A 26,677-nucleotide genomic window follows, 5' to 3' on the forward strand; every position below is an offset into this window, starting at 1 on the left:
AATTTGAGCATGTTTAACAAATGGGAAGTTGTTAAATTGGTTTTAAAGCAACGTGGCTATTTTCTCTTCCTTCTTCAAATATATTCTAGTATTTCAGAAAAAAAATTCCTAGCTAGCAGTCCCATCTAGCAGTGATCAAAGCAGCAGAAATTCTAGGCAAGTTAGACAGAAAAGAGTCAAAATTGCTTCGAAGTACCTCCTAATTTTGTCTGTATCTTGCTGATAGTTGAATCACATTCAGTGTCTTAATCTACTCAATGACATCTACTTAGGAAGAATGTAAGATGATGTTATTAGAGATTAATAGAGATTCGAGGTAAGAAAAAAAGAAAAGAGACAAACTTGATCCAAGACCCAGTTTGTACAGCCATGTCTCCTAACATGATACAGGCAGTTTGTTTCCATGAACTTATCAAGAGAGCAGATCATAAACATCAAGCTGTTGTGGAAGAATTACAGGGTTTGTACTGGGGAGCCCCTAGTCAGTCACTAACAGCATGCATGACTTTAAGCAAGATTCTCAGCCATTTTGGGTCTCAGTTTTCCTGTAGGAAAAATGAACCTCTCTTGGACCAAACCTTAGACCAGTACGTGTGAGCCTTCCTGCTAGGTTTCACCTTGTCAGCCAAGTTTTGCCTGCTAAAGCCCAATTACAGGAAAAATCCAACCAAATCAGTTCCGTGCTACTCAACCTCCAAATCTCCAATAGTTAACATCTGATCAAGTTCCTCACCTGTCTGATGTCTAAATCCTTGGCCTGTCTTTAGTGACAATCAATATGAAGTCAGTTTAACAAGACTCCTCCTACCTTTAAGTACCTCTCAGTAATTTTCAACCAATAAATAACTCTCTTTCTGTCCCGGAAGTCTTTACTTGTCTCTGTTCTATTGTCAGTCGAGTTTAGTTATATTTCTCTGTCATAATGGGATCTCCTCTACTGTAGTTGTCTTAAATAAAATTTGTCTTGCCACTTCCTGTGGAGAGAGTGGGACACCAACCCAGCCACAAACCTTTGGACCTACAATGTGTTCTGCCTGTAAGATGGGCTAGGGGAAACATGGCACAGCAACTGAGGGAATGACCAACTAATGACTGGAACAGCTGGAGACCCATATCTGAGAGGGAGCTCAGCCTTGAGGGCCAGGACCCAGAGGTGGGATACCTCCAGAGACCCAGGATAGAACCAAACATTACTGGCAAAAAAGGGAAAAAAGTCAATGAACTGACTCCTAATGATATTCTGCTGTACTCATAGTTTGGTGCCTGGCCCAACTGTGCTCAGAGAGGCTTCATCCAGCAACTGATGGAAACAGAAGCAGAGACACACATCTAAACATTAGGCGGAGCTTGGGGAATCCTATGGAAGAATGGGAGGAAGGATTGTGGAAGCCAGTGGGGTCAAGAACACCACAAGGAAATTCACAGAATCAACTAACCTGCGCTCATAGGGGCTCACAGAGACTGAACTGACAACTAGGGATCCTGCATGGGACTGACCAAGGCCCTCTGCACATATGTGACAGTTATGCAACTTGGTCTTCTTAATGGAACTCCTAAGAGTGAGAGCAGGGTGTGTCTGACTCTGTTGCCTGCTTTTGGGACCCATTTCTCATACCAGATTGCCTTATCCTCCTTTAACAGAAGAGGAGGTGCCTGGTCTCACTGTAACTTGATATTCCATGGCTGGCTGATATCCATGGGATGCCTGCCTGTATTTGAAGAGAAACAGTGGAGGAGGAGTGGATAGGTTGGAGTGGATGGTGGTGGGGAGGGAGGAACTGGGAAGAGGGAGGGCGGGGAAGCTTTGGATACAAACAAAACAAACAAAAACACAAATAACTAAAATAAGATTAAAAGGAAAAAATGTCATGCCATCTTTCATCTTTAAAAATTCCTAGTAAATAAATTCATATACATAAATTATTTTGTGTTTGTATATGTATGTATGAACAAATGTATGTATAATGGGTTGATATGGGAAAAATCAAATTTACATACAGATTCATGGCTTCCCCTCACAAACTGAATTTTTAGTTCATTTGAGAAAAAAGGACTCCCCATTATCAAAAGCCAGACCTCAGGATTATACTTGACTCTCATTTTACTTTCTTTCTACAAATGAGAAAAGGACTCTTTACTTTGAAAAATAATAAAAATAATAAATACATTGAGATATCCATGGCTAACTTTTCATCCTAGATTAGGTATACATTAAACAAAAACAAACAAATAAAACTAGAAATCAACAGTTTTTCCCTATTGGGTATCTCTTGGTAATTTTTCTTTGGTGTACTTTTGTTTGTTTGTTTTTTGGATTTGTTTGTTTTGAGACAGGGTTTCTCTGTGTATCTCTGACTGTCCTGGAACTCACTTTGTAGATCAGCCTGGCCTTGAAGTCAGAGAGATCTGCCTGCCTCTGCCTCCCAAGTATTGGAATTAATGGCGTGTGCCACAATTCCCAGCTATCTTTGGCGAATTTGTTTGCATATGTGATGAACATATACTATAGTGAGCCTTTAACTTGTGCTGGCTACACTGAGTGTTTTTTTTATTTATGCATATTCTTCTTCACAGCAGTGCAACTTTAAAAAAGGACCTAAAAAGATGGCTCAGTGGTGAAGAGCACACATTGCAGAGGACTCAAGTTCAGTTCTCAGCACCTATGCTAAGCAGCTCACAACTGTTTGTAATTTCAGCTCCAGGAGAGTTTTTCCTTCTTTTTTTTCTTATTTTTATCCTGATATGACCAGAGGGCCTGGGAATTTAACCTGGGTCCTCTGGAACATCAATCAATGCTCTTAACTGTTGAACCATCTCTCTCCTCTCCTAGGGAGTTTTATGCCTCTGGCCTCATGTGCCCATACCCACACATGGACACACAAATATGTTCATAAGTTAAAATAAAAACAAATCTTTAGAAATATGTGACAAGCCAAAATATGTAGCTGTTTGAAAACCTTATAGAGGAGGTGGCCCCATCTCCAGATTGGGCAGAGCAGGTCCCTAGCCCCTAGGCCCCAGCAGCACATCCCGTGCCCCTCCCCAAAGCCTTTGGTGCCCCAGGGACCAGCTAGCTGCCCCTTCCCCACCTCCTTGCCAAGAAAACAGCCCCCTGTGACATCAGTGAAAACCAGAGACATAAGCCTACCCTGCACCAATGGGGAACAGAAAACAGGTCCCACCCTGCACCACTTGGGAATAGCTGCTCCCTGAGACAGAGCCCACTGGTGCCCACTAGACTAAGATCTGCTCCCTGAGACACAGAATCCATCAGCACAGACTGAACCAAGAGCCCAGATTAGACGAAGAGCTCCCATTAGAACAAGAGTATCAACTGGACCACAAGAGGCTCCCTCAGACACAGACAACACTTGCTTGGAGTAGAGGAAGAGATGGGTAGATGCCAGTGCAAAAATACAGTCAACAACATAAAGACCAATATGGCACCAACAGACCCTAGTGGTGCTACATCAGCAAGACTTGAACATCCCAAAGCAGAAGAAGCAGAAGAAATAGACCTTAAAAATGACTTTAAGAAGATGATAGAGGCCTTTAAAGAGGAAATGAAAATTACCCTTAAAGAATTCCAAGAAAAGGCAAACAAAAAATTAGAAGAAATCAATAAATCCCTTAAAGAAAGCCAAGAAAAAGCAATTAAACAGGTGAATGAAAAAGTCCAAGATTTGAAAACTGAAATAGAGGCAATAAAGAAGACACAAACTGAGGAAAGGCTGGAAATGGAAAATCTGAGTAAATGAACAGGAACTACAGATGCAAGCATAACCAACAGAATGCAAGAGATAGAAGAGAGAATCTCTGGCATTGAAGATACAATAGAGGAAATAAATTCATCAGTCAAAGAAAACACTAAAGCCAGAAAGTCATAACACAAAATGTCCAGGAAATCTGAGACACCATGAAAAGACCAAACCTAAGAATAATAGGGAGAGAAGAAGGAAAAGAATACGAACTCAAAGGCACAGAAAATATATTCAACAACATAATAGAAGAAAACCTTTCCAACTTAAAGAAGGAAATGCCTATGAAGGTACAAGAAGCTTACAGAACATCAAATAGACTGGATCAAAAAAAAAGATCTCTTGCCACATAATAATCAAACCACTAAACATACAGAATAAAGAAAAAAATACTAAGAGCTGCAAAGGAAAAAGGCCAAGTAACGTATAAAGGCAACCCATCAGAATAACACCTGAATTCTCAATGGAGATTCTAAAAGCCAGAAGGTCCTGGACAGACATTATATAGACACTAAGAGATCATGGATGTCAACCCAGACTATTATATCCAGGAAAACTCTCAATCACCATATATGTGTACATTCTCCAGCTACAACCATAGATGGAGTAAACAAAATATTCCATGATAAAACCAGATTTAAACAATACCTATCCACAAATCCAGCCCTACAGAAAGCACTAGAAGGAAAAATCCAACACAAGGAAGTTAGATACACCCATGAAAACACAGGGAATAGATAATCCCACACCAACAAATACCAAAGAAGAGAAATACACAATACAACCAACAAAAATTAACAGGAATTAACAATTACTGGTCATTAATACCCATTAATGTCAATGGTCTCAATTCGCCTATAAAAAGACACAGGCTGACAGAATGGATATGAAAACGGGATCCACCTTCTGCTCCATACAAGAAACACACCTCAACTTTAAAGACAGACACTGCCTCAGAGTAAAAGTCTGGGAAAAGCCTTTCCAATCAAATGGACTTAAGAAGCAAGCTGGTGTAGCTACCCTAATATCTAATAAAATAGACTTCAAACTAAAATCAATAGAAAGAGATCAGGAAGGACATTGCATACTTATCACAGGGAAAATCCACAAGATGAAGTCTCAATTCTGAACATTCATGCCCCAAATACAAGGACACCGACATTTGTAAAAGAAACATTACTAAAGCTTATATCGCACATCAAAACCCACACAATAGTAGTGGGAGACTTCAACACCCCATTCTCATCACTGGATACATCTGCCAGACTGAAACTTAACAGAGATTTAAGGCAGCTAACAGAAGTTATGACTCAAATGGACTTAATAGATATCTACAGAACATTCCACCCTAACACAAAAGAATATACCTTCTTCTCAGCACCCCATGAAATCTTCTCTAAAACTGATGAGATGTTCAGTCACAAAGCAAATCTCAACAGATACAAAAAAGAAATTGGAATAACCTCTTGTTATTTATCAGACCACCATGGCTTAAAGTTAGATTTCAACAACAAAATTTACAGAAAACCTACAGTCTCATGGAAATTGAACAATGCCCAAATGAATCACCAATGGGTCAAGGAAGAAATAAAGAAAGAAATTAAAGATGTCCTAGAATTCAATAAAATGAATGTACAACATACTCAAACTTATGGGACACCATGAAAGCAGTGCTAAGAGGAAAATTCATAGCACTAAATACCCACATAAAGAAGATGGAGAAATCTCCACTAGTGACTCAACAGCACACCTGAAAGCTCTAGAACAAAAAGAATCAAACTCACCCAGGAGGAATTGACGCCAGGAAATAATCAAATTGAGGGTTGAAATCAATGAAATAGAAACAAACAGAACAATACAATGAGTCAATAAAACAAAGAGTTGATTCTTTGAAAAAAATCCATAAGATAGACAAGCCCTTATCCAAATTAACCAAAAAGCAGAAAGAGAGTATCCAATAAACAAAATTAGAAATTAAAAGGGAAACATAACAATAGACAATGAGGAAATCCAGAGAATCATCAGGTCATAGTTCAAAAACCTGTACTCCACAAAACTGGAAAATCTGAAAGAAATGGACAATTTTCTGGATAGGTACCACATACCAAAGTTAAATCAAGACAAGATAAACTATTTAAATAGGCCAATAACCCTAAGGAAATATAAACAGTCATTAAAAGTCTCCAAACCAAAAAAAAAAAAAAAGTTCAGGACCAGATGGTTTCACTGCAGAATTCTACCAGAATTTCAAAGAAGAGCTAATTCCAATACTCTTCAAATTGTTCCACACAATAGAAACAGAAGGAACATTACCAAACTCCTTTTATGAGGCTACAGTTCCTCTGATACCCAAACCACACAAAGATGCAACAAAGAAAGAGAATTACAGACCAATGAAAATTGATGCAAAAACACTCAATAAAATATTGGCAAACCGAATCCACAAACACATCAAAAAAATTATATACCATTATCTTCATCCCAGGGATGCAAGGATGGTTCAACATATGAAAATCTGTCAATGTAATCCACCATATAAACAAACCAAAAGAAAAAAACAACACATGATCATCTCAATGGATGCTGAAAAAGCCTTTGACAAAATCCTACACTCCTTCATGATAAAGGTCCTGGAGAGATCAGAGAAACATACCTAAACATAATAAAGGCAATTTAGAGCAAGCTGACAGCTAACATCACATTAAATGGAGAGAAACTCAAAGTGATTCATCTAAAATCAGGAACAAGACAAAGCTGTCCACTCTCCCCATACTGATTCAATATAGTACTTGAAGTTCTAGCTAGAGCAATAAATAAGACAACAAAAGGAGATCAAAGGGATAGAAATTGGAAAGGAAGAAGTCAAACTTTCACTATTTACAGACAATATGATAGTGTACATAAGTGACCCCAAAAATTCTATCAGGGAACTTCTACAGCTGATAAATACCTTAAGTAATGTGGCAGCATACAAGATTAACTAAAAAAAATATCAATAGTTCTCCTATATACAAATGCTAAAAAGGCTGAGAAAGAAATTAGAGAAACATCACACTTTAAAATAGCCACAGATAATATAAAATACCTTGGAGTAACTCTAACTAAGCAAGTGAAGGATCTGTATGACAAGAACTTTAAGTCTCTGAAGAAAGAAATTGGAGAACCTATCAGAAAATGGAAAGTTCTCCCATGCTCATGGATAGGTAAGATTAACATAGTAAAAATGGCAATCTTACCGAAAGCAATCTACAGATTCAATGCAATCCCCATCAAAATCCCAACACAATTTTTCACACATCTGGAAAGAACAATACTCAACTTCATATGGAAAAACAAAAAACCTAGGATAGCTAAAAGAATCTTGTACAATATAGCAACCTCTGGAGACATCATGATCCCTGACTTCAAGCTCTACTATTGAACTACAGTAATAAAAACAGCTTGGTACTGGCATAAAAACTGACATATGGACCGATGGAATTAAATTGAAGAGCCTGACATTAATTTGCACATGTATAAACACCTAATTTTTGACAAAGAAGCCAAAACTGTACAATGGAAAAAGAAAGCATCTTCAACAAATGGTGCTGGCATAACTGGATGTCAACATGTTGAAGACTGCAAATAGATCCATATCTGTCACCATGTACAAAACTTAAGTCCAAGTGGATCAAAGACCTCAACATGAATCCAATTACTCTGAAACTGATAGAAGAGAGAGTAGGAAGTAGTCCTGAATGCATTGGCACCAGATATCACTTCCTAAATATAACACCAGTACCACAGATGCTGAGAGAAGCAATTAATAAATGTGACCCCTTGAAACTGAGAGGCTTTTGTTTGGCAAAGGACATGGTCAATAAGACAAAACAACAGCCTACAGAATAGGAAAAGATCTTCTGATGGGTGATGGTGCTCTGCATGTTGTGAATGTGTTGTTCCCATTGGCTGATAAACAAAATGCTGATTGGCCAGTAGCCAGGCAGCAAGTATAGAGAGGATATACAGACAAGGAAAATTCTGGCAAGAGGAAGACTGAGTCAGGAGTCGCCAGTCAGACACAGAGGAAGCAAGATGTGAAGGCAGAACTGAGAAAAGTTACCAAGCCACGTGGCTAAACATAAATAAGAATTATGGGTTAGTTTAAATGTAAGAGTTAGTCAGTGGTAGGCCTGAGCAATTTTACTTAATATAAGCCTCTGTGTGTTTACTTGGGTCCAAGCGGCTGCAGGACTGGCAGGTGAGAGACATTTGTACTGACCATGGGCCAGGTGGGACACAGGAAAACTTCAGCTACAATCTTCACCAACACCACATCTGACAGAGGGCTGATCTCTAGAATATATAAAGAACTCAAGAAACTAGACATCAAAATACCTAACAGTCCATTAAAAAAAAATGGGCTATAGAACTAAACAGAGAATTCTCAACAGAAGAATCTCAAATGGCCAAAAGACATTTAAGGAATTGATCAACACTTTTATTCATCAGGGAAATGCAAATCAAAACAACTCTGAGATACTATCTTACACCTGTCAGAATGACTAAGATAAAAAACACTGAAGACAGCTTATGTTGGAGAAGATGTGGAGCAAGGGGAACACTCCTACACTGTTGGTGGGAATGCAAACTTGTACAGCCACTTTGGAAATCAGCATGGCAGTTTCTCAGAAAATTGGGAATCAATCTACCTCAAGACCACTATACCACTCTTGGGCATATACCTAAGGAATGCTCAATCATATCACAAGGTCACATGCTCAACTATGTTCATAGCATTATTTGTAATAGCCAGAACCTGGAAACAACCTAGATGCCCATCACTTGAAGAATGGAGAAAGAAAATGTGGTACATATACACAATGGAATACTACTCAGCAGAGAAAAACAATGACACCACGAGGTTGCAGGCAAATGGATGGAACTAGAAAATATCATTGAGTGAGGTAACCCAGACTCAGAAAGACAAACACGGTATGTACTCACTCATAAGTGGATACTAGATATAAAGCAAAGGATAACCAGACTGCAACCCAAAGCTCTAGGGAGGCTAGCCAGTAAGGAGGACCCGAGGAAAGACACATGGATTGCCCGCCCAGTGATGGAGAAATGGATGAGATCTACATGAGCAAACTGGGGGTGAGTGGGCTATGGATGGCAAGGGACAGCTGATGAGAGCTTAGGCAAGCAGGAGATTCAAGCTGGAATGGGAGCAGAGTGGGAGAGCAAGGAAAGAGATACCATGTTAAATGAAGACACCACGGGAATAGGGAGAAGCAGAGTGCTAGGGAGGTCTCCAGGAATCCACAAGGATGACTCCACCATAGACTACTGGCAATAGTTGAGAGGGTGCCTGAGCTGGCCTGCTCTGGTGATCAGATGGCTGAATAACCTAACTGTCATCATGGAACCCTCATCCAGTGACTGATGGAAGCAGATGCAGAGATCCATGGCCAAGCCCCAGGTGGAACTCCAGGAGACCAATCGATGAGAGAGAGGAGGGATTCATTAAGCAAGGGATATGGAAACCATGACTGGAAAAAGTACAGAGACAACTAACCAAACTAGTGGAAGTGCATGAACTGTGGACCAATAGCTGAGGAGCCCCCATGGTACTGGACTAGGCCCTCTGGATAAGTGAGACAGTTGTTTAGCTTGAATTGTTTAGGGGGCCCCAAGGCAGTGGGATCAGGACCTGTCCCTAGTGCATGAGCTGGCTTTTTGGAGCCTAGTGCCTATGAAGAGACACTTTCCCAAGCCTTGGTGCAGGGAGGAGGGGCTTGGACCTGCCTCAACTGAATGTACCAGGTTCTGCTGACTCCCTGTTGGAGACCTTGCCTTGGAAGAGGTGGGAATGGGGAGAGGGTTGAGTGGGAAGGCTGGAGGGTGGGAGAAGGGAGGACAGGGGAATCTGTGGTTGGCATGTAAAATGAATAGAAAATTTCTTAATAATAATAAAAAGAAAGACATGACAAAAAGATAACCTTACAGAGGTGTGTGTTTTTAGCCAATCAAAGATTACATTATCTGCATGATCTGATAATATACATTATTATTTTTAAGATGCCTTTCTGAATAAGTTTAGTTTCATTGCATTAAAAGTTTACAAGGCAACAATAAAAAATACAATCTACCAAAAGAAACATATTTTTTGACAAAATTGAGTATTATAAAATTTCAATTAATAATGACATAGAAGTATGAATTTTGAAGCATTTAATTTAGTTCATTTTCCTAATTGGATAATATGGACTCATTCCAAGAGAAATACTTGGCACCACAATTTTCTGACTACTTAGTTCCAGGCCACTATTTAAAAATTGAATTGGCATATGTTCTTAAAATCTATTTAAAATGGTAGGTATATATACAAACTCACATACATGTATATACACACATATATAATATATGTACATAAATACATAGGCAAAGTTTTCAATTTCATGCAGTTACTACTTTGGAGTTAAGGAGCTAACCTGGAGGACCTGGATAGGGATGGAAGTTCACCAAGGCCCAATTCCATCGTTAACAAAAAGGAAAATATCAAAACTGTTAGAAACATCAAGAAACTAAAGCATTATACTAAACACTTTCAAGTTAAAGTTGAATTTAATAATAGAACACCCTGAAAGTCCATATTCATGCATCTCATATAAACCAAATTATCCTCATTTAACATTAATGCTAAAATGAAAACTATACACACACTATAGCTTGAAAATTAAAAAAAAATCATTTTACGATGGTCATTATTATGAACCCAGACTCAGAACATTCAATTCTAAGATAAACTGGTTTAAAACTTTATTTTGGGTCTGTAGTTTATAAATAAATCAAGAAATCAAACACTCATTAGGTATGCATTCTTCTTCTGAGAACTTTGATTATCCTTTTAAAATAGTGATTACAAAAGCATGTTTGTGACAACTGCTTTTCTGTAATTATTTTAAAGAAATGTTCAACCAAGAGCTCCATTCCTGGTAGCAAATAACCACAGTGCTAATTAGAATATATAAGGATAATAGTTTGGTTTATTTGAATTGTGACATGCAAACAAAGCAAGATACTGGCTTCAGTTCGTTATGTTGCATGCAAGAGAGTTAATGTGGCTGAGAATTTTTTTTGCTGGTTATCTTCAGTAGTAAATAAAGGAAAAGCAACACCCTCTAGGAACAGTCAAGCTAGCTCACATTAAATCTGACTTTGAAAATGATGTTCTGAATCCAGTACGTGATAATGTTTAATTCATGTGTTTAGGGTACATGTTAGTAAAATTAAGTCCAATTACTCACAATTTTATTCTAATATAAATACAAATTTTCATTTCAAGGTACACTTTAAAAATGAATTAAGAATTTTCAAGCAATGAAAGGACAATTGTTTGGTTTCTTTATATCTCAAATTTCTCTTCTTTAAAAAAATAATGAAGACTAAATTTTCAGCTACTAAAGAAAGTGAATATAAAGTCCATCAAATCTTTTGATAACCTATCACCAGCAATTGGACTCAGCAGCATTAACCTGGGGTGAAAATGAACATTCCCCAACTAGTAGAATGGAATGACACAGCACAGACACAAAATGAAAATGTGATCCTTGTGTGCAAAACTGATCTACTGAAGAGTGAGCACAGGAAAGGCGAGGTACAGACATGAGCTATGAAGAGATTATGAGTCAATCTGATCATGCTGTGATGCTGAAGATAAATTTCATAGCCTAGTTCCTAGAGATCAAGTTTTTTTTTTTTTTAATTGTGCCTTGTGATATTTGCTGATCATGTGACAGAACCATAGCAACAGCTTCTGGTATGGAACACAAGCATGTATTTGGTGATCACTAGAATGATTTCTGTGATGACATGCTGAGAAGCTTACCTTAAAAAATATAGATTGCATTTTGATGCCAGGTTATTAGTATAGTTTTATCATTAATAACAATACTAATATAACCACCATTTTCACTTCTTTTCATTCAAGTTGTTTTGTTGTACTTGAACTTAAATAATACATGCATTACTGAAAAGGACGTATATATTAGAATGAGCTAGGTATGAACCAAGCTATTTTCTTATAAGGAGTTGTCATGTGACAAATTCTAAAACCCTAAAAACAGAATAACCTGCCAGCAAAATGAAATGAATGAACTGGTAAACAGACCATTTCTTGTACCACGCATGATCATACCTGGTCTCCCAGGAGGGCCTTGAGGCCCAGGGTTTCCTTTAGGGCCTTCCAAAGCTGGACCAGGAGAACCAGGAGGACCTGGGGGACCTGGCATACCAGGGAATCCCTGAAAGCCTGGTTCACCCTTTGAACCTGGAAGACCAGGATTTCCTGGAATGCCAGGTGATCCTCCATCACCCTTTTGACCTGTAAAAGTAAAGTAAAATTAGGGATACACTAAATAATACTGAATGCTAAATTATAAGCTGGCCTATAAGCCTGAAACTATTTGATAAGCTAATGAAATTCACTAGGATGATTTTATTTCAAATACATGAAAACTCCGTTCTCTTTATTAAAACCATGTACCTGTCACCAGAAGTACTTATTAGCAATATAGAAATAATGCCAGCATCTTAAAAGGTATCCTTTGTATTAAGACATAGAACAATGAACACATGACCAGAAGTTATGAGGAAAATAAGATAGGCAAAATATAAAAAGCATAAAGTAGCTTCAAGAATTGGTTCAAGATGGATGAAGACAACTCTCAAAAGTTTTGGGTCTAATTTTAAAACTAATGAAATTCAATGGCTACTATTATATTCAGACCATGATACTAAAAGTTTATAATCATAATTTAGACAAACCGCTCTTGACATTTTATTATAAAACACTAATAATTAAGAACCATAAAACAGTAGCACATTAAAGCAATACTTATCATGAAAAGGATATTAGAATTTTTAGGGGATATAATTTTAGTTTGAGAAAAGCCTCTAGAGATCAGTCAATAGTCATTTCAAGATATCAACATACAAGTCTGTAATTATTTGGATTTATCTTAACTATTTAGTGCTTATTGTAAGATCACATACTAGAAAAAGAAGATAGATATGTATCTACACCTCAGATCTTCTTGCTATGTGGATCAGGCTGGCTGGGGATTCTCAATATACCGGGTTGGCATAGAACACATGATCCTCTTTCCTCAGCCTTAGATATATACCATCATGCCTAGCTCTTAGATGAGTTTTCAAGAAGCATTTCTATTATTGGTACATATTTCTACAGAATTGTCTCATATGTTACTCTGATAATGCTTTTGCAGAGAGAAAAGAGTGGTTTTCTAGATAAATGAAAGCTACTAAATTTCCTACAATTTTCACCTTTTTATGTTTTCTTTGTCCTTAGTATTTATGACATGAATGAAAGGCTACTTATTGAATTTTCCGTAAGGATGTCATTTTTGCTAAACATAGTGCCTTATAGTAAGTAGCAATGAGAAATATTATAAAAGTAAATTGAACTTTAAGTTTTTTTTTAAATTTCAGATGTATTTTATAATAATACATGGTCGAGATAGAAAAATAAATGGACTGGGGAATATTTTCATTTTAAAAGTAGCTATAACCTGATTTGTTAAGGTTTACCAGAAAGTCCTGGGAGTCCAGGAGGTCCTGGGGTTCCAAAGCCTGGTTGACCTGTTAGGGTACAAAATAAAAACAATTTAAAATAGATAACTGATAGTTTAGGTTTCTAATATGTGTTATGTATATCAAACATGCTGAATATTTTTTTCCTCCCCGCTCTCCTTATCCCCTTTCTCCCACTCCCTTCCTTTTCCTCTGTCCTTCCCAACCCTTCCTTTCTTGTTCTACAGACAGAACCCAAGCATTGCATATGCTAGAAACATGCTTTACTGCTGAGTTCCATGCCCAGCCCCAGAAGACGGACTTCTAACATCGAACAATTCTAACATAAGAAAAGTATAGGGACCAGAGTTTCAGCTCAGCAGTTAATAGAACTTGCTGGTCTTTCAAAGGAATTGAATTTGGTTCCCCGAATCCAAACAGTGGTGGGTCACAACTGTCTGTAACATCTTCTTCTGACCTCTAAGGACAGAAAGGTATGTACATGGTGCATATACATGTATGCAGGCAAAACACTCACACATACAGAAAAAACAAACATTTTTGGAGGTTGGTATAGGTTTACTCTTTAAGTTGTCACCATATATTTGTCACCTGATTTGTCAGTTGCACTATAAAGGAAAAATTACAGAGCTGGCAAGATGGCTCAGTGGGCAAAGGCACTTGCCACCAAGACTGATGACCTGAAGGCATTTTGAAAAAAAGAAAACCATACCAACATCCACTCTACTTGTGATGACTCTCAGTCATACTTTGTATACTTAGACAAAAATACATAAATAAAGTACAGATTGGGCATTGTTGTTGTAAAAGCGAATGGACAATATTTAGAACTTTTTTCTTTAAAAAAAAGCAATTTGTTCAATGAATATGAGCTAGTATCTTCAGGATACCAAGGAAGAAGTTAATTTGGAAGGGGAAAATGTATGGTACCTTAGAAGATAATAAGGAAGACAAGAATCTTAGTGGAGCTGTAAAAGGACCAATCAAAGCAGACCAGGAGGAAATTATAAACTTAGAAAAAATGAAAAGCTATATTACCTGGTTCTCCCTTCTGCCCTGCTGGTCCAGGAATGCCATCTTGACCTGGCTTGCCTTTTTCGCCAGGAGGTCCTGGTGGCCCAGGACGCCCTCCACCACCTAAAGCATAGCACAGCAAGTTATACTGACCCTTTTAACTTCCTTCCACATCCTTTCTCAGTTTTCATATTAAAGCTCCAAACAATTCTCTCTAAAAATAACGAAGTATAGACAGCGGCAGTGGTGCACACCTTTGAGCTCAGCACTCGGGAGGCAGAGGCAGGAGGATCTCTATGAGCTCAAGGCCAGCCTGGTCTACTGTGGGAGCCCGTTCTGGGGTTCCTCGTGGCTTTACCCAGCAGGTCCGAATAGAGGATGATCAGGACCACAGGCCTGAGTGCAGGTGTCTGAGATGGTCTGCACTTGGCTGTGCTGGGGGAGGAGGTCTTTTGCTCCACCCCTTGGCGTCTCTATAAAAACCCTGGACCAGAGACAGTCAGGGCCCGTTGGAATAGGTTCCAGGCCCTCTCGAGGCTATCCTTTATTTTCTATCTGTTTATCTCCGCAAGATTCTCCGCTATAAATCCTTCTATCTAATATTTCCTGCTGCTCGCACTCAAGAAAACTCTGGGAAGCTGTGGGGGTGGTGGGTAAACGCCCCACAGTCTACAAAGTGAGTTTCATAAGAGTCAGGGCTACACAGAGAAAAAACTCTGTCTTGAAAAACCAAAGGAACAAACAAACAAACAAAGAAAAATAACAAAGTGGGCTCAGCTGTTTCCATGGGCATATACATTCACATGCACACTCACACACACACAATTAAAAAACACGTAATAACAAAGTACTTCTGAATTACTCCTCTAAATCATTAAATCTTTTTTGTTTGTTTGTTTTTGTTTTTGTTTTTCAAGACAGGGTTTCTGTGTAGCCCTAGCTGTCTTGGAACTAGCTCTGTAGACCAGGCTGGCCTTGAACTCACAGAGATCTGCCTGTCTTTGTCTCTCAAGTACTGGGATTAAAGGTGTGTGCCACCACTGCCTGGCCTAAATCTTGAAATCTTGCAGAATAAAGAATAAACAAAGAAAGGTAATGATGATCATAAGGAATAATCTAATAAATCATTATCCAAAACATTTTTATGATTTTTTTATTTTTTATTTTCCTTTTATTTTATTTTACAATACCATTCAGTTCTACATTATCAGCCATGGATTCCCTTGTTCTCCCCCCTCCTGCCCCCTCCTCTTCCTCCCAGCCCACCCCCCAGATTTTAATATGACTTCATATTATTCAAAAGGAAATGTGTGCTTTTATAGGTATAGGCCAGGACAAGGGATTCACTTTAAAAGTTAATAAGAAAAACTTTGCTAGAACTTGCCCTTCTAGAGAGAATTACTCTCCCTGGAAAATGTATGCCTAAACAATAATACCTACTAGAGATAAATTTTGGTAATTTTTAAATTAAAAGTTATTCAGTTCGTGCAATGATAAGTGAATGAGCACTACATTTCTTTTTCTTGAAAATGCTTACAGCAAAACAGTACTTGAACTCCCCACACTGACTATGAAAAGCCTTAGTTTTAAAGAATAGCAATATCTTCTTATTTCATGCTTACCTACAGGACCAGGTTCTCCTGGAAGGCCAGGGTTACCAGGAAGACCATTCATACCTTTTGGTCCAGGAAGCCCTGGGGTTCCTAGAATAAAAAGCTCAGTTGAACAATTAAGAAAATAAACACATTGCTTTCTGAGCTACAATTCATGCTTAAATTTAGAGTACTAGCATTGAAATAATAAAGAACAAAAATGAATCCAAAAGATATTGATGATTGCTGGATAATTTGACAGGAGTTAATATTATTACATATTCATAAATATAAAGGTGATTGCAGCAGTATTTTGCTGGTAATAAAATTTTTAGTACTCCATTCGACACTTGGTTTTAAATGCAGTCATCTGTTGTTGGACATGAATTTGTTGCCAGGTTTCAGGTATAATGAATAAAGTGACTAGGGACATTTTGCATATCTTGTTTTGTGGATATATGTCTTTATCTTGAGTAAATGGCAAAGAGTGGAATTTCTGGGCCACAGTGAAATTCATTTTGTATTTTATTAAAGAAAAACACTGAAATGCTATTTTAGACTTAAAACAGAAGCATATGAGAAAGTCAGTTAGTTGTTCCAGATCTATGCACAATATATGTTGTAATATCAATTATTTAAAAAAAACAGCCATGGTGTTAGCCATTTGTTTTTAGTATGCTTACTCTGACAGTCAATGACATTGGTCACCTTTTCATGTGTTAACTGGCCATCAGCATATATTATTTTGTGAAATATCAGTTCAAAGTTTTCCTCATTTTTTGAAATTTGAATTATACTTCTTTTTATTGAGTTATAGGAATTATTTACACCAGATTTCAGTCTGTCTAACATACCAATAGTTTTTAATCTATAGCTTTCCTATTTATTTTTCTAACGGCCTTCTTTGATGAACAGTTTTAAATTTTGCTCAAATTAAATCTATCAATTATCTTCATTCGAAGTTATTGACTTTTACACTTTTTATAAATTTATTTATTTATTTTACAGCCTGGCTGCAGCTTCCCCTCCCTCCTCTCCTCCCAATTCCTCCCCACACCCCCTCTGTCCCCCCCCCCCATTCCATTCTTCCTCTGTTTCTGTTTAGGAAAGGGCAGGTCTCCCATGAGTATCAACAAAATATGACATACCAAGTTGCAGTAAGACTAAGAGTGGACAAGGTGACCCGGTGTGAGGAGTAGGGTCCCAAAAACCAGTAAAAGAGTCAGAGACAGCCCCTGTTCTCACTGTTAAGAGTCCCGTAAGAGGACCAAGCTACAAAACTGTAACATATATGCAGAGTGCCTAGGTCAGTCCCATGCAGGCTCCCTGGTTGTGTTTTCCATCTCTTCAAGCCCTTATCATCCCCAGCTAATTGATTGTGTGAGTCTTCCTGTGGTGTCCTTGATACCTCTGACTCCTACATCCTTTCTCTCCCTTTTCTGAAGGATTCCCTGAACTCTGCATAACGTTTGGCTGTGGGTCTCTGCATCTGTTCCCATCAGTTGCTGGATGAAGCTCTCTGATGAAAATTGGGCTAGGCATCAATCTGGTCACAGGAGATGGCCAGTTCAGGCTATGTATCTGCTATTGCTAGGAGTCCTAGCTGGGGTCTTCCTTGTAGATTCCTAGAAGATTCCATTGTGCCAGGTTTTTACCTGACCCAGGAATGCTCCCCTTTCTAGCAGTCTCTTTCAGTACTCTCCTCTTCCATCCCCCCTCAACCTGATTGCTCATGTTCCTGTCCCTACCTGCCCTCAGACCACTCACGAAATCTCTTCTATTTCCCTTCTCAGTGAGATCCAGGCGTCCCCACCACCACATGAAACCTCCTTGTTATCTAGTTTCTCTGAGTCTGTGGACTGTAGTGTATTTATCCTATTTTACACTTAATATCCACTTATGAGTGAGTATGTAACATCATGGAGGGACAAAGAGATGGCTCAGCCATTTAAGACTAGGCTCACAGCCCAAATACCAAGCAATCTTTATCAAAGAGCCTTTACTTTCCCTATTGGATTTCTTTGGGACCTTTATTCATGTCATTTTATTGCATAACATGTGTCTTTTTGTATTCTCTATGTTCTCTTATATTAATATACTTATTAATCTTTATGCAAGTACTATACCACCTTAATTACTGCACACCTTGAGATCAGGGAGTGCAAACCCACCAACCAAGCTTTTTTAATGAAGGTTTTTCTTTTCCAATATTAATTCAAATACTATATGCATTTTCCATTTTAGAATTAGTTTCTTAACGTTTTTCTTTTTCTTTTTTTGATTTACTTATTTTATTTTATGCATATGAGTGCTTTTGCCTGCATGTATGTATGTGTACCACATGAGTACCTCTTGCCCTTGGAGTTCGGAAAAGATTGTCCAATGCCCTGGAACTGGAGTTACAGATGGTTGTGAGCTGATATATGGGTTCTGTGAATTGACCTGGGTCTGCTACAAAAGCTAACAGTGCTCTTAACCCCTGAGCCAATTCTCTAGGCCCTGTGATTTTTTTTCAAAATTGTTTGGGTTATGAACTGGAATCACTTTAAATTGATAGACCACTCTGGTGACAACTGACATTTAAAAATTTTTAGTTTCTACTCCATGAATATGCTGTATGTATTATACATACATGTATATGTATATATATATGTATATATGTATATATATGTATAAAATTTCCTCCATAGGCTCATATTGAATGATTGATCAGCAGTTGGTAGAACTGTTTGCAAAGGATTAGAAGGTGTGGTCTTGTTGGAGAAGATGAGTCACTAGGGGTGAACCTTGAGGTTTCAAAAGTCCACATCCATCCCAGTTAGTTCTCTTTGTGACTCATAGTTGTTTATAGAGATATCAGCTCTCAGCAACTGCTTCAGCACCAGGTCTGTTTGCCTCCATGCCTCCAACCATGATGGTCACAAACTTTAACCCTCTGGAATTATGAGCTCTCAGCTAAACACTATCTGCTATAAGTTGTCTTGGTCATGGCGTTTTATCACAGCAATTCAAAAGCAACTAATACAGCACATTACAAGTGATAACACATATGAATGAATGTGAATTTTAAACACCAGAAAAGAACAAATAACAGAACTAGATTCCTGTATTACTAGAATATTAAAATAAGTAGAAGACTTCTTTAAAATGGATATTATAAATGTGGCCAAGAACCTACAGCCATGGGAACTGGTTATATAGCTCAGTGGAAAAAGTGTGTACATGTGCTGCCCTGGGTTCACTGCTAGAATCAGAAAAATTAACAAGAAAAAAATGTGCAGATAAAATTGTACATAATGAGTGAAGAAAATAGTTAATTTCTGGAGAAATAAGGTAATTCTTAAAAAGAAAATGGATATCAAATTTTCTAATGCATATTAAAAGAATATAGAACAAGTCAGAAAAAAATGAATCAGTAAACATGAAGGTAATTAATAACAGCTGTGAAATTTAAATCAAAACAAAACCAAAACTGGAAAGAAAATATGGTCAGGGCTGGTGAGATGGTTCACTGGGTAAAAGTGCTTCCCACCAAGCCTGACAATCCGAGTTTGAACCTCAAACCCCCATGGCGAAAGAAGAAAGTCAATAACCTAAGGTTGTTCCTTAATCTCCACATGTGTTTTCACACACACACACACACACACACACACACACACACACACACACACACACACACAGAGAGAGAGAGAGAGAGAGAGAGAGAGAGAGTAAATAACTGTAAAAAAAACAAAAGCCTCCATAACCAATGAGACAAAATTGAATAACATATTACTACTATAAATGCACCCCAAAAGAGTGGGGAAAATATCTGAAAGAAGAACTACATGAAGAGCAAATAGTTGGAACGTCTTAAGGTTCTTCCAAAGTAACAATCTTACAGATCAAGGAATACAATTAAAAAAAAAGAAATACAGTGACAACCCATCATGGGAGAATGGAATAAATCAGTGATAGTGGCTGGAGAGATGGTTCAGTGGTAACATGGAATAACGCTTTTCTAGGGGACCAGACTTCAGTTCCTATTTTCACCTAAGTACAGAGGCTCACAGCCTCACAACCTATAATTACCTCTAGAGATATGATGCCCTATTTTGTCCTCAGCACCTGGATGCACAATCACATATCCCTACACACACACACACACACACACACACACACACACACACACACACACACACCACAAAAAAACAATATGTCTTTTAAATATGGTACAGGAAATAGAAATGTATCCAGAAAAAAAGCAGGGTATAACATACAGGGAAAATGATTTGAAAAACAATGACTTATTATCAGGACACACATTCAGATCAAAGGATAGTAGAAAAATACTCAGTGATGAAGGGGGAAATGTCAAAGACAGATTTCTAGCTGCTAGGAATGTGGCTCAGTGTACAGTGTTTTATTAGCATGCAGAAGACCTTGGATTCAAACTCTAGAACTTCTATCCCCAATGAGTTAAAATTTTCTTACAAGAAAAGTAAAATAAAGATATTTTCAGGTAAATGTGAGATAATTTGTCTCCAGCAGCCACCTCATAATAAATGATAGTTGGAAGTACATTAGGCTCTAGGAAATAATACCAAATGGAACTGTGATATAAAACAATGTAGAACAATTCAAGTTGAAAATACATAGGTACATGGAAAAATCAATCCTCCTTTCTCTAATAAATTATTTAGAGTTCAATAAACAGTTTAAAACACATATAAAGCTAGAAAAGCAATCAGTGGTAGAACACTTGCCTAGCATACAGAAATTCTTATGTTGTCACTAGCAAATAAAAATTGATATTAGCAATTAATTATAAGAGTCATCATGCACATAAAAATGAAATACATGAAGGCAATCACAAAGACCTTGATAAGTAATCACAATATATATTATATATTATATATATATATATATAATATAATATAAATGGTGTAACATTGCTTTAGTATGGGAAAACAAGAGTACTGAAATGTCTAGAGCAGTCATTTAAAATAGTGTAGAGAGGTGTGGATTAAAAGCCAAATAAGAGAAAAAAATTGAATAGAAAGCAAAGTACAAGTTAATTTTCAATGATTAATAAAATCCATTGAATGACTAGAGTGGTGATTTGAATGTGAATCTCCCTCATAGGTTCTGGCATTTGAGTACTTGATCCCCAGTTAGTGATACTGTTTGGGGAGGCTTAGGAGGCATGGCCCCATGTGTATGCATGGTCCTTCTGGTGTCTACAGTTTCTTGAGAAGAATTTAGGATACACTCATGGAATATATTTCAAGCCACAGTACAATGTACTAACTGAAAGCTACAGTGTATTTTGAAAATGAGATAGGCTACAACCTCATTTTGTGTTTACAGGGGAAAATAATACATATATACACATATACAAAAGAAGCTTGTAGCTTCTCTCTCTCTCCCTATCATCTATCTATCTATCTATCTATCTATCTATCTATCTATCTATCTATCTATCTATCTACCTATCTATCTATCTACCTATCTAGTCTTCCTACTTCAGATCACTGAATTCATATCTTCCTGTTTTGGTCATAAACACTATTGATGGCTCAGCTTTGAGTTTTAAGCAATTATTTGGTAGTATTACCACTCTTCATTTATGGCTCCTAAATTGTAAGTCCTTCAGTATTTGATAAAAATCATTATATTCTGATAGTTCATGAAAAAAATGTGAACATCTTGAAAAATCACAAGGCCTTTAAAAGACACATTTTAGAGTTAGCAAGTGCTCAGGCCTGAGCTTCAGAACTCACATTAAAAGAACTAAAAAATCATTTTTAAATTAGTCCATAAAACTTCTATGGATGAACTCCCATTATGAAATGAATCCATCATCTTTCTCCCTTATTAAGTATAGAAGGGAAGATCACAAATAAGCTGCGAGCTTTTGTTTCTGTTTTTCTCAAATTTTCAAAACAGTCTCTCAACAATCCATTTTGAAGTCCTGGGTCTTCAAAATACAAGAAAGGAGACATTAAAATTCCTCAATAGCCCATCCTGTCCATTGCACAAGTTTAAAATATGACAAACATTAAAAGATTCATGCTACATGCAAAATGTACAGTTCCAAACTAATTTAACATTCCACACAACTAATGCAGAGGGGAGGTCTTTAAGCTCAATGTCTGCACAAGTTTTAGAGAAATTGGAGCATGTTTCCATCAAAGATATATCAAAGAATATTTACTTCTTTTTTTTTTTTTTTTTTTTTTTGGTTTTTCGAGACAGGGTTTCTCTGTGTAGCTTTGCGCCTTTCCTGGAACTCACTTGGTAGCCCAGGTTGGCCTCGAACTCACAGAGATCCGCCTGCCTCTGCCTCCCTAGTGCTGGGATTAAAGGCGTGCACCACCACCGCCCGGCTATTTACTTCATTTTTAGTAATAGTTCTAAACCATAAACACCAAGTAGTCCATCAACTAGAGAATACATAATTGATTGTGGAACAAATTTTCAATTATTACACAGCAAAGAAAAGAAATAACTGACATATACAACATGACTAGTGAATCTTAGACATAATTATGAGTCAAAGAAATCATATACAATGATATAATACAGTGGTTCTCAACCCCTGCCCCCTGAGTTGCATATCAGATATTCTGTGCATCAGATATTTACATTATAATTCATAACAGTAGCAAAATTACAGTTATGAAGTAGAACAAAATAATTTTATGGTAGGGGCTCACCACATCATGAGGAACTGTGTTAAAGGACTGCAGCATAAGGAAGGGGGACAACCACTGGTATAATACATAAAGCATGATTCCTCCTTTGTGAATTTCAGTAACAGGCAAAATTAACTTAGGGTGATTGAAGTAATGATAATAGTTATCACAGGGAGGGCAAAAAGTGGTGTGGGTAAACAAAAATAACATTTTGATTTTGGTTTGTGTGGTGGATTCATAGGTCTATACACAGGTATAAACTCTTCCAGAGACAGGAATTTCCATTAAAAGGCTAAGAAAAAAAAATAACCAAAGACTCATCTATGCCACTGTGAGATTCAGAAGCAAACTAAAAATCACACAAAATCATGAAATAACAGGTATAATAATCTAGGTCAGGCTATCTACTTGACTATAGTGCTGTCTCTTTGCTTGAATGCCTCAGTTCTTGTCATCTGAATGAACAGCGTGATTGTTCTACCAACAGCTACCAGCTGTGTGCCTGCAGCCAGTGTTCTAAAAGAATCAGCAGCAGGCAAGAGCCTGGCAGAGTGCATTATCACCTGAAAAACAAGTAAAGCCTCCGAATTGATTTTTGGCTAGCAGTCAAAGATTGAAAAATACTCCACCAAACAAGTGTCTCTGCCCACAGGATATTGGCCTGCTGAGTCACAAGCACTCGTTCTCATTACACAGGAAGGCAGCTGGGCAAAGAAAGGTAAAGTTCTACTTTGAGAGTATGCTGCTAACCAGTGCAGGATGCAAGTCTGTCAAATACGACGTGGCTCCCAATACTAGTGAGAGTGGAAACGAAAGGAAAGGGGAAAGGGACAGGAAGGAAAAGCACACCTACCTGGGAATCCAGGCAGGCCTGGCTGCCCTTTTGCTCCCGGGCTTCCTGGTAATCCAGGCAGACCAGTCTCTCCCACGGAACCTTTGATACCTGGGTTTCCTGGATATCCAGGTAGACCAGGTTCACCCTGAAAACACAAATGAAAAGACAAAACTAAAGTCTGTTCATGATGCTGATTGTATAATAATGAAACATTATTTATAGGGCTTTTACTCTGTGCCAGAAATTCTGCTAAGTGCTTTATACAAATTGCTTCCCTTAATCATCAAAACAGCCTGGTGAGTTACATTTGTCATTTCCATTGATAAAAGAGAAGGCCAAATCTCAGACATCAAGAGCCTAAGGTCTTTAGTAAGTGGCAGAAATAAGATCTGAACTGAAGTCTATCAAATTCCAGAGCTCACGCTATTCCTGAGCTACATGGATGTATCAATCTCATAAGTCCTTACCAATCCTATTAGAAAGGTAACATTATCATCTGCCTGTTATAGTGATGCAGCTAGCAAGTGGTGGCATCTGAATTTTGACTTTAGAACTTGTGGTTTGTCATCTTTATAGGTGTTAATCAATTCATGGTTTATAATAAGTCAATAGCTACACTAGGTTCTAAAGGAAAAGGTTGATTTTTATCTTATCATGAACAATCTACCAATTTTTTTAGTGGACATCTAATAATCTGTTCCTTTCATGAAATTATTCTTGACAAGCAGCCTACATGGCCCATGGGCTACATGCAGCCAAAGAGAGCTATGAATGTGGCTCGATACAAAATTTAAAAAAAATACATGAACATTATAAGACCTTTGTATTTTTTGGTAACTTCATTGTGCAGTTCTTGACTATGAACTTTATAGATGACAATTTCATGTTACAGTGTCAAAAGGTTGGACACACATGTGATGTCAGGGTAGGTTCATATTCCTCAACAGGTGTAAATCATATGCAAATTATAACTCTTGAATTTCATTCAAAGTATCTTTGTGGCCACAGGCAATGTACATATTGTTACTATTTTCCTCAATGAATATTTACATTATATTTCTTTCAATACAATCATAGAAGAATTCCTATCCACGTTAATAGTTTTAAAACTTTTCCCTAATACTGATGAAAACAGTGTACCATAATTCTAAATGTGTACCATGCTACTCATGCTCTGCTCATGAGGAACATGACCTCTTCAACGGCATGGTAGTGTTCAATATCACCGACAGAATGTCTCCTTCTTGGACTTGTCTGAGTGAATAAGACTTGCTGTTTAAGACTTGTGTGTTTCTATAGTATTCTAATAAGTTTTTAAATTAGTGTCCCATTTCCTTACATTTTTTTTCTCAACAGTTAAGAATCTTGAGCTGAGGATGCATGCATTTTTTTCTGACCTCTTATGCGTCAAACACATAGCCCATTTTGGAGCACATAATGGGTATCTAATAATGACTTGGCTTGAATTGATCCCACATTAGATGTTTATGCAGATAAACTAGGTAAGTGCTGAACCACTGAGCTTCATCCTAGCCTGGCCTTCATTATTTATGAATGAATTAAATTTATATATCAAAGAAAAACATAGAAGAAATTCTAATATTCTATTATGGGCAAACCTGGAAAGAACCCAACATACTTCTTATTATTTATGATAAGTAAAGTATGTTAAATTCCACAAATGATACCAATCTCTAAGCTGCATTACCTCTGTCCCTCAGCACAATTTTTATTACTCTCATGGCAAGCAAATTTTAAATATTTTATAAGGACTTCTGAAATGAATTACAATTTACTAGCTTAAGCTTTACTTAACATTTTGTAATTCATACATTTACTATGGGGAAACTATGGGTTTCAGAAAAGACATGCCTTAAGAAATAAAGAGGAGAGGATTCAGACAAATCAGAAGATCAGACCAGGAATCTCATGCATCAACACAAGAAAACAAAAATTCAAGTATATTTGGACTTTTAGCAAAGCTAGGAGTGACTTGAATACAGTGAGGCTATAAATATTTACATTCATTCTATACTCAGCTTTGATAAGATTCTTGAAATGCAAGCATAGCAAACCAAAATGAGCCAAATTTACCTCTCGGTAACAATCTTACAAACATAGTAACACTGGGAGACTATATCTTTTCTTTTTAACAAGACTGATTGTATGGTCACTATGTTGTATCACATACACCATGCAGACTAGAACCTCGATTCAATATCATTTCTCTTACTAAAATTCCAATTGGCAAGCTAAATATTTTGATCATAGTCAACCTTTACTATGTCTTAGTAATATTAGCATCTTATCTTCCATACTGCAAGCTATGACTCCAAAATATATTCATAGTTTGTGCTATTTTATAGATTACATCAAAGTTAATGGAGAAGGTAATCTTCGCCTTTGCTGTGGATGATTGATGGATAAATAAAATGTTGATTGGCCAGTAGCCAGACAGGAAGTATAGGCGGGGCAAAGAGAAAGGAGAGGTCTGGGAAGTAGAAGGCTGAGGCAGAGAGATGCTGCCAGCCGCCGCCATGAGAAGATGTTAAGATACCGGTAAGCCACGAGCCACATGGCAACTTATAAATGAATAGATATGGGTTAATTTAAGATATAAGAACAGCTAGCTAGAAGCCTGAGCCATTAGGCCAAACAGTTTAAATAATATAAGCGTCTGTGTGTTTATTTTATAAATGGGCTGCAGGACTGCGGGGGATTGGCGGGAGCTGGGGAGAAACTCTCCAGCTACATGCCTTCTTGCTTGAAAGTGTAAAATTGAAGAAGCAATGCTACTGGGAAAAAAATGAAAACAATGAATGGAAAACATTTGGTTGGATAGGACAAACTCCATATTCTGCTGAGTGGTAACATTAAACATAAAATGGTAGCCCATCAGTTAGAAGTAGTCTCTATCTGATGATGCATTGTTTTGTAGCCCTATCCACACATGGGGATGAAGGATACTACAAAGAAATGTAGAATTGTTCTAGTTCTACCTTAGACCAAGAAAGTTAACTAAACAAACATTTTGAAACAGGGTTTCTATGTTATCCAACATGCCTGCTCTTAGTCATACATCACGGGGTTAAAAAGACACCTTCACTCCTTACTCGCTTACTGCAGCACTGTTCAATATATCCAGGATGTGGGACCTATTTAGTGTTCACCAACAGACAATTGGGTAAAGAAAATGTGGTTCAC

General features: G+C 37.5%; 1 protein-coding gene across 2 annotated transcripts in view; it reads right to left on the reverse strand.

Annotated features, from left to right (window-relative positions):
* The window catches only part of Col4a5 (collagen type IV alpha 5 chain), a 194,656-nt gene that overhangs the window by 20,540 nt on the left and 147,439 nt on the right, over nt 1-26,677 (reverse strand). The window contains exons 37-41 of one of the 2 annotated variants that reach the window (XM_015992158.3): nt 23,492-23,618; nt 15,992-16,072; nt 14,394-14,492; nt 13,353-13,403; nt 11,941-12,126 (exon numbers count right to left, since the gene is read on the reverse strand). In XM_015992158.3, coding sequence (XP_015847644.1) covers nt 11,941-12,126; nt 13,353-13,403; nt 14,394-14,492; nt 15,992-16,072; nt 23,492-23,618 — 544 coding nt within the window. The remainder of the gene's footprint in view (nt 1-11,940; nt 12,127-13,352; nt 13,404-14,393; nt 14,493-15,991; nt 16,073-23,491; nt 23,619-26,677) is intronic. The other variant, XM_076562145.1, reaches the window with a different exon arrangement.

Source organism: Peromyscus maniculatus, chromosome X, assembly GCF_049852395.1.
Source record: "Peromyscus maniculatus bairdii isolate BWxNUB_F1_BW_parent chromosome X, HU_Pman_BW_mat_3.1, whole genome shotgun sequence".
In the NCBI taxonomy this organism is placed as follows: Eukaryota; Metazoa; Chordata; class Mammalia; order Rodentia; family Cricetidae; genus Peromyscus; species Peromyscus maniculatus.